The sequence below is a fragment of the Brachyhypopomus gauderio genome, chromosome 11, assembly GCF_052324685.1.
Source record: "Brachyhypopomus gauderio isolate BG-103 chromosome 11, BGAUD_0.2, whole genome shotgun sequence".
NCBI classification, from domain to species: domain Eukaryota; kingdom Metazoa; phylum Chordata; class Actinopteri; order Gymnotiformes; family Hypopomidae; genus Brachyhypopomus; species Brachyhypopomus gauderio.
In genome coordinates, this window is record NC_135221.1 from 17944135 (window position 1) to 17954163 (window position 10029).

The 10029-nt window shown below is 47.2% G+C and overlaps 1 protein-coding gene across 1 annotated transcript in view; it reads right to left on the minus strand.

The window, feature by feature from the left end:
- mgat4b (alpha-1,3-mannosyl-glycoprotein 4-beta-N-acetylglucosaminyltransferase B) overlaps positions 1–10029 on the minus strand; it is a 75311-nt gene that overhangs the window by 23035 nt on the left and 42247 nt on the right. The window contains 4 exon segments of the mRNA XM_077022505.1: positions 7942–8075; positions 8668–8758; positions 8760–8812; positions 9843–10022. Of these exon segments, the coding sequence (XP_076878620.1) occupies positions 7942–8075; positions 8668–8758; positions 8760–8812; positions 9843–10022 (458 nt within the window).

Here is a 10029-nt window from a genome sequence, read left to right on the forward strand (position 1 = left end):
ACCCAGTCATGCCATGTGGGTAAAAATGACCTCCTAACAAACTGAACACGATCGTCATGGTACTACATAATGTCTAATCATAATGAACACATCTGAATATGCAATCTAACAGACACACGCACGTGCACACACACACACACACACACACACACACACACAGACCGACACAGACACACAGACACACACAGACACACACACACAGACACACACACACACACACACACACACACACACACACACACACACACACACACACACACACACACAGACACACAGACACACACAGACACACACACACAGACACACACACACACACACACACACACACACACACACACACTCAGAGGATGCAGAAACAGGGTGGTGGAGGCTGATCTGGGGCCTGGAGGAAGGTGTCCCTGACCCAATGGCCTCATCACATCAGTGCTGTTCCCAGAAGCACTCAGACTGAACACAGTCGTCAGTCTCTCCTCAGCAAATTGTTTTTTGACCTTCTATAGAGAGTCCATTGAGAGAAAATGACTGAGGAAGACAAGATCAGAGAAACAACAGGAAACACCTGGAGTCACTTTGACAAAATCCCTGTTTTATAGACAGAGCTAGAGTCAAATGTTAGATAGATAGATAGATAGATAGATAGATAGATAGATAGATAGATAGATAGATAGATAGATAGATAGATAGATAGATAGATAGATAGATAGACAGATAGATAGACAGACAGACAGACAGACAGACAGACAGACAGATAGATAGATGGAATAAGAAATGACAAAAACCCTGTTATTATGAAAACCCTGTCATAATCTCAATTCACATGAAGTTGTGAATAACAGTTTTGTAAAAGAAGGTGGCATTCCCCTGGCATTACTTTGTGACAAGAGTCAAAGGATAACATCTTAGTTCCTGTTTGAAGACGAGAGGGCACGAAACAGACAGCTCCTCACGGAAGCGCATGGTGTAAACACGGAGCGCACAAGAGGAAAGAGGAGGAAGGAGGAGAAAGCTTTATTTCATCTGTGTCAAGGACAACTGGAGGACCAGCAGAAAGAAGAAAAGAGACTGAGAGACAGAGAGAGAGAGAGAGAAAGAGAGAGAGAGAGAGAGAGAGAGAGAGAGAGAGAGAGAGAGAGAGAGAGAAAGAGAAGGAAACCTGAGAATCCCACTCGGTCATGTTTAGATTTAAACGCCGCACCCACCCGCTCGTGCAATGGTCCAGTCCAGCCCTCACTCTCCTGACCCTACAGGACATACCAACCCACTCCTGGGCAGGTCGGGCCTATAAAACCCACTCCCTCAACCAAAGGAGCATGTTTAACAAAGCCATTAACTGATGAATAAATCATCAAGCAATTACTGGGTCACATGGTCACGCTTCACTGAGAGACAAGAGGGTAAATGGCAACAGTTCAAACCCACTTTTCATTACGGCTCGCGCGATCATGATAGATGACACACATCTCCCTGTTATTAATCAGACGAGCTATGAGACTGATCTAAAAGCAAAGCAGAGCTCCCGTGTCCAATCACAAACTCTCGCTAACAGCAAGCAACCCAGTGCCGTGACCAATCAGAATTGGTCTCTCTGTCTGTCTCTCACACACGCTCGTGCAAAACACACACCACAACACAGTGGGTGTAAGCGTGTATGCGAGACAAAACACACACACCACAACACAGTGGGTGTAAGTGTGTATGCGATACAAAACGCACACACCATAACACAGTGGGTGTAAGTGTGTATGCGAAACAAAACACACACACCACAACACAGTGTGTGTAAGTGTGTATGCGAGACAAAACACACACCACAACACAGTGGGTGTAAGTGTGTATGCGATACAAAACGCACACACCACAACACAGTGTGTGTAAGTGTGTATGCGATACAAAACACACACCACAACACAGTGGGTGTAAGTGTGTATGCGATACAAAACGCACACACCACAACACAGTGTGTGTAAGTGTGTATGCGATACAAAACACACACATCACAACACAGTGTGTGTAAGTGTGTATGCGATACAAAACGCACACACCACAACACAGTGGGTGTAAGCGTGTATGCGAGACAAAACACACACACCACAACACAGTGGGTGTAAGTGTGTATGCGGGACGGAGCATCAATCTGTGAAATCAGTTGTGTATGCAAATGGATGTGGAGTTGAATTGAATACCCAATAAGTGGCACAGGCGCAGGAAGAGATTGAAAAAGTGAGAGTGTGAGACAAGATGGAGCAGGAAGAAGAAAACGGGAGAGAGAAGGCACTCAGAGGAAAGAGAGAAAGAGTATGTGTGTGTGTGTGTGTGTGTGTGTGTGTGTGTGTGTGTGTGTGTGTGTGTGTGTGTGTAAAAGAGTCTTTCCACTCTTCCCTTTCACTTTTAAAGGTGATCCATAACCAAAACACAGATGAGAGCTGGCATGGGTTTAGAGAGGAGGGAGTCAGGGAACAAGTATCATGACCCAACCACCCACCGACACACACACACACACACACGCACACACACGCACACGCACACGCACGTGCACACACACACACACACACACACACGTGTGCATGTGCCTTCAGGCTTGTGCGTGTGCACGTGTACCTGTGTTTTGTGTCTGCAGGTCCCTGATCAGTTCGTATGACCCTTTTAGTTTGAGCACTGGTGTGTGGAGCAGCAGGAGAGACTGACACTATACGGCAACTCAAATTCAAATTCTGACCCAGATTGATGGAGGGAGAGAGACATTTTCTACACGTTTAGTCTAGGAGTAATTGTGTTCCCACTAAAACTCAGCTACCTACTGAATCATTCTTCATGGTTTTGGACAACTCCAAGGCATTAAGTAGAGGTGAGCTTACTGGGGGTGTGTGCAGCTTTCTCTTACTGCAATGTCCCCGCGACACACTGCGTGGTTGGAAGATGTGGGGGCTTGTCCAGTCAGACATGGTTTAGTATGTTTTGTTTTTTGGGCCTTGGTATCTCTTGGCTTCCTCCTTTCTGGCTGTTGGAGTTGGAGTATGTGCTTTGCTGATATGTCTCTTTGTGAACATTCTTACAACACTCTGGGATTTTTACTCATTTGTGCAGTTGGACCAAGCGCTGACCACAGGTGCACTTTTTGAATGCTAAAGAGAGATCTAGGATGAGCTTGGCATTGGGTCCTCCATGTTGGCGTCACTGAGCAGGCTGAAGAACTAGCCACTGCAGTTTGGGAGACTGTAGAGCTGGATATTCCCTTCTCTGCAGGGGAATGGACGACTTGGGCCGCTGCCAACAGCCGGTGTGTGTGCACCGAGGTTTGATCCGAGCTCTCCGCCGTTCTCCGAGCCCAGAGAGGAGACTCCGAAGTTGCTCCCTGTACGTTTGGAGGAGAAGCACTCGAGATGGTTCATCAGGCTCCGAGAATGATTCCCAAACAGCTACCCGAGCAACGGAGCTGGAGGCTACGGGAGCTGAAGCGAAGGAGTTGCATGGGGAGGGGTTTCTGTGACCCCACCCCCTCTTGACTCCACCCAGCACTGGGGTTTCTGGTGTTGCACAACCCTCAAGGTTCCCGTTACAGATGCAGAAGCAGCCGTAAGTTTCAGCACCTCCGAGAGTGCCACTGTAGGTTTGAGACGGCCTAAGGATTTGTGGACGATGCCGCTTCAGCGTAAGTCAGGAAGGAAGGCTTTAGGGGCGTGTTCTTCATCATCTCTCACAGATGGTACGGATTATGATTTAAGGAAGGCAGCGATCCTGTGTGCCTATGAACTAGTACCTATGGCCTACCTCCAGAAGTTCAGGGAATTTAAAAAGACATCAGCTCGGTCACATATAGTTTCCACTGCTCCTAGCTGCAGCTGGTAAGGTGTTTGACCAAGAGTCATTAAGGGAGCTTCTGAACCGTGTGCCTCTATGAATGTAAAGTCACATCTCGCTCCCTCTCTCTGGCTGCACTGCTAGCTGATGAGTCTGTGTTTAATTCACAAGAGCTCGACCCGTCTCAATTATCACATTATCACCCGATCATGATCGTTTGAGCTGAACGCGAGAGTTATCCATAGCAATTTGATTTCAAATGCATCAAACAGAATACCAATTTGGTGCTCGTCATCCCAACAAATCTGTGGATAGAAAACTGACTCACCAGAAGGTCGTCTTCATTTTTAATTCAGCATGCATAAAGGAACTGACCCCAGATGTAATCGTACAGTTCAGTGTTTTTCATCTCAAATTTGCTTCAGTTCCAGCCGTCCGTCAGAACAATCACATAGTTGTCTGTACTCACCCTTGGCTGGGTGACGTGACCTCGAACAGCTGGCTTATGTGAGTTCGGACCCTTTATGTACATATGAAAATTGGCAAAGTGCTGCAGAAATCTATTCCTCAGGTTGCTGCCAACCGCCGTGGGAACCCCAGTCTTGAAAAAAATCTCCAGCGTCTTTGCTGTTAAGTTACTTAAAGCGTATCTTCATTATGTTAGGTAATCCTACAGATTAGTCTATCGGCTGGTTAGCATACATACAGCTGAAGTGAAGCCATGCTTCTCAACACTCGGCACAAACATCAACATCCTTCGCCAGCGACCCCGTCGCTTTAATGAGTCGCTGCTTTGCCATGTTTTGCCTGATGTACAGCTTATTTATTTAGTATTAGACATGTTTATTCAATTTTCCAAATACATTGTTATGCTTCATCATAAGGGTTGTATGTTGGTGTTTTATATATATATATATATATATATATATTTTATTTCTGTGACTCCATATACCATACTCCACTAAAGTCGAATAAAACTGCCAATAAAATTGTTAATTCTAATTATTTGTATGATAAATTGGCTAACAAGCACTTACTCTGTGTCTATACACTGGCACTTCTACCTTATGTAGAGATGTAGTGTCTTATAGTGGTACATTTGATACGTGTTAAAAGGAAAAGCAGACTAATTCATTCATCATGCTCCTCTATGGCACATCCCAGTCACTGGGGAGGGTTTGTGGAGGACTTATTCACCATACGGGGCCTCTAGCCAAAACTAGAGCTGGGAACCAGTTTTCTTTTAACTTTCACATGTGCCACAACACATTAAACAGAGACAACCCGCATAAGTAAAACAGCACACACCATTGTAAAACTTTTAATTAATTTTTTTTTTAAACCATATTTGGCTTCCCTAGGGTCATACAACAGATCAGGAACACACACACACACACACAAACACTTTTTTATTTTCTCTCTACTTCTAATTGCCAAGAGTACTCATTAGCTCCATTAATATATAAACATGTTAATTAATGCAAACTGGCACATACACCCACACACACACCCCCACATAAATCACATTCACACTCACCCTGCCGTAAATCATCACATACACAGTTACACACCCAGTCATACAGATCCCAGCATCCTTACACTTACCCCCCACGTACGTCCCTGCCTGCACCCTCACACATTCTATTGTGCAATGGGCCATCAGGGCAGGAATAAACAGCTCATAAGCAGAAAGAAAAAGTGGTTTTACATAAATAAGCAGGGGGTGGGACCAACATGGTAGCAAGGAGGGGCCAGGAGGGGCCTGGGCAACCCCTTGAATCTGATTGGCCACCCCATGTGGCCCCCACATCTAGTTTTTAGCTTTTAGCTTAGTTTTGAAGTGTGCCACTTTTTAAGACTTTGCCCAATCAAGCCCATCAACAGTTGTCTAGCCTTGCCCCTGTTAATAAGGTCCCAAAGTACCTACGGTACACTCCCACCCTCAAAAACACTTTCACAAACATGTACACACACCACGCACATGTCCACATATACATACACCCCAGACACCCCACACACCCCTAGCATACACCCCCCCACACCCCCTCACGTAGACCCCCTCACATACACACTCCCCACACCCCCTCACATACACTCACATAGACCCCCCCACATACACACTCCCCACACCCCCTCATAGACCCCCCTCACATACACCCCCCCACACCCCCTCACGTAGACGCCCTCACATACACACTCCCCACACCCCCTCACGTAGACCCCCCCACATACACACTCCCCACATCCCCTCATAGACCGCCTCACATACACCCCCCACACCCCCTCACGTAGACCCCCTCACATACACACTCCCCCACACCCCCCTCATAGACCCCCTCACATACACCCCCCACACCCCCTCACGTACACTCACGTAGACCCCCCTCACATACACACTCCCCACACCCCCTCACGTAGACCCCCCCACATACACACTCCCCACACCCCCTCATAGACCGCCTCACATACACCCCCCACACCCCCTCATAGACCCCCTCACGCACACACTGCCCACACCTGCTCACATACACCCCATCACGTACACCCCCTAATTACAACCCCGTGTACATACTCACACCTTCACAGACTGGTGGATGCCCAGATTGCATTGCAAATAAATTAGTTCTAATGTGTTCATGTGTTCTAATGTGTTCTAATGTGTTCTAATGTGTTCATGTGTTCTCATGTGTTCTCATGTGTTCTCATGTGTTCTCATGTGTTCATGTGTTCTCATGTGTTCACGTGTTCTAATGTGTTCACGTGTTCTAATGTGTTCACGTGTTCTAATGTGTTCACGTGTTCTAATGTGTTCTAATGTGTTCACGTGTTCTAATGTGTTCTAATGTGTTCACGTGTTCTAATGTGTTCTAACGTGTTCTAACGTGTTCTCATGTGTTCTCATGTGTTCATGTGTTCATGTGTTCATGTGTTCATGTGTTCTCATGTGTTCATGTGTTCATGTGTTCATGTGTTCATGTGTTCTCATGTGTTCTCATGTGTTCATGTGTTCTCATGTGTTCTCATGTGTTCTCATGTGTTCTCATGTGTTCTCATGTGTTCTAATGTGTTCATGCAAGCTTCCCTCTGAAAACTCTGTCTGGTGAATAGTAATTAGTAATATATAATAACAGTAATGCAGGTGAATAGTAATTAGCAGTATATAGTAATAGTTAGGTTGGTATCACACCACACCCATAGTACCCCACTCAGCTCACACGCACACGCACACACACACACACACACACACACACACACACACACACACACACACCCAACACAGACAGATGGCTGTGGGTGTGTCTGACTGGCAGCCTGCTCCGTGTACTGTGTGGGAGGCTACATCTTCAGAACCCCATTATGGGTATAATGATTTGATGCATGGAAATGATCCATAATTACAGCTGGATGTGGATGCTCCATTCCACACACACACACACACACACACACACACACACGCACACACACACACACACACACACACACACACACACACACACACACACACACAGAGGTCATTCACCACTGACCTTTCTGTGAGGCGATCTGCTTGCTTGCTTACGCAATCTGTTCTACACTGTGCATGTGTACTGTACATACACACACACACACACACACACACACGTGCGCGATTCTTAGTTGCTTCAGCACCCATTGAATGTGTATGGGCACTAGCTATATGCACTGTTTGTGTGGGAAGTGTCTACCCAGACAGCCTGTGTTTCTCATTGGCCTGATCGTGCATGCTAATGGCTGATTTCTGCAGCAGGCTGAGCAACAGTGTGTTTGCCATCAGACGTCACGTCACGTTAGCGGGATGCATTAGCAACCAGGCTATTAGCATGGTATTATGGGATGGATTGGACAGCAAGCGCTAGTGGGATTGCTGCGGTAACAAGGTTTCTTGATAGATATGCGACGCGTACAAGTCTTCTCCTCAATGACAGGGGCATTTACCCACATACACACACCCCCCCACCCCCACACACACACACACACACTGATGGAAACAACTCACTGAGCTGCTTATGTATATGAAAAGACGCAAAGATATAATAACAAACTACAGATGATAGATGATAAACCCCCAAGCAAGTATGTTTTCGATAATCACCGGATAGTGCATCATGGGAGTTGTAGTCCTACCTCAGCAATGAAGACCACAATGACGCAGTCCTCCTTTTCTGCAGGGCTCAACTCTGACATCAGCGAGCTCAGCGTGTCTGTCAAATAGGAATGCACCTCCCTCTTCACACTGGGCACGCCCATCACTATCGACACTAAGGACAAGGAGGACATTCAACCAATCACTGTCAGCCATGAAATAACGAGCCGATCATATAAAACAGTGAGGGAAAAGAGGCATATTTTAGAGAGAGAGAGAGAGAGGTGAAAGAAGAGGCAAATCCATAGGGGGTAAAATAAACGAGTGCATTTCCTTTGCTCAGCACACCTGCTCATATAAACAAGCACAAAAGCGGTTATATTTTCATAAAAGCTGTATATGGACACGTTATTCATGTAAAATGAGTACAATCCCAAATGAGCTCCATTAACTCACGTCTGGGACCGGCTGCTGGCGGGTAGGTGTGACATCCACCATCATTAAAATACCTTAAACAAACACATGCACACACACACAGACGCATGGGGGGGGGGGGGGGGGGGGGGGGGGGGGGGACTAGCGCTGAGGTGTAGTTGGATTCGACCAATCAGGTACCTTCAGTGGGGTCCCTGAGAGGCCGAGGGGCGGGAGTGATTTAACACAACATCTCAAGGAGCAGCAGGGCAGGCTAACAGGTGGAAGCTATGAGACACACACACACACACACACACACACACACACACACACACACACACACACACACACACCTCCAGTGCGGCCCTGTCCGACGTGCACGGCCGGCTGCAGGCTGTCCTCCTTGGCCAGGAGGTGGGGCAGGTGGTGGAAGACGCTGGGGGGGCTGCAGCACATTCTTGCTGCTGGTGACGTTCCAGAGCTTCAGCTTGGTCTCATCTGAAAGAGGGAAGGGGGAAGAACGCTCAGCCAGCCGCCAAATGTGCGTGACACCACCCACCAGGCACGTTCCTGGCATGTTCCTGCTCCTTCTCGCACACCTGACCCAGATCGTGAAGGGATTGATAGTTAGACGCGGTGCTGGATCAGGTGTGGTGGAGCTCTGCGATACAGCGGGGCCCCAAGGACTGGACTTAACAACCCCTGCTTGAGTTCAGGCCAACGGAATGGTTTCCATATTTCCTCAAATGATCCTCTTATAAATACGGGTGCTCAAGACATGACCACTCGAGCGTTAAACACTGTGGTCTCTAAGCGTTTCACATACAGTTTGGTTCAACACCGGTGGTCGCCCGTCCTGTTCCTGGAGAACATTCCTCCATGCTGATGCTAGTTCTGTTTCTGTGTCTGTCACCACACCCAGCCAATCAGTGTTTTTAGTAAGTTGTGATTGGCAGGATCGTGTGTGCTAGGTAGGAGCCGTTGAAGAACATCTCCGTGAGCCGGATTCGCAGCCACAGTGTGAAGTACTGGAAAAGATGCACGTCAGCGCATTTGACAGACAGAGAAGGAAACGCTGCTTTGTTGCACGCAGGTGCAGAGCTGGGAGTCAAACAAACCAAACAGCAAAGACCTGGTGGCAGCTCACGAGTCCCGCACAACACACGAGCAAAACTAGCACAACAAGCCTTATGAATATTTCTATGAATTGTATTTATATAACATGTTAAAAAGGTTTGTTTCCTTATTGCCTCAACCACTTTTCTGGCATTGATTTTTTTTAACTGGTAGAAGAAACAGAAACACACAGTTGCAGGTACGCAAGGCAAAAGATGACAGAAAATGAGACCTTAAATAAGGAAGAGGCCTTCAAATTAATGCTTATCTTTCACAACAAAGTAGTGTGAATTCTTCTTGGTTTGTTCTTTTGGACGCCCCAATCTGCGCGCTGCCCCCTAGTGCAAACGTTCATGCTATGCGTATGAGAGCTGCGGCCTGTGCCCCCCCCGGTCCCAAACCCCCCGCTCACCTGACAGGCTGCTCCACGTGCGATTGATGTCTCGCAGCGCTTGTTTCTCCGCGATGGCTCGCTTGATCTCGTCCAGCACCAGGTTAAGCTCTTTGGAGCGCTTCAGGTTTTCCTGCTCGGCAGTATGGAGACGATCTCTCAGAGCCAGGAACTCCCTCTGGTAGATATCAACCACATTACCTAGAGA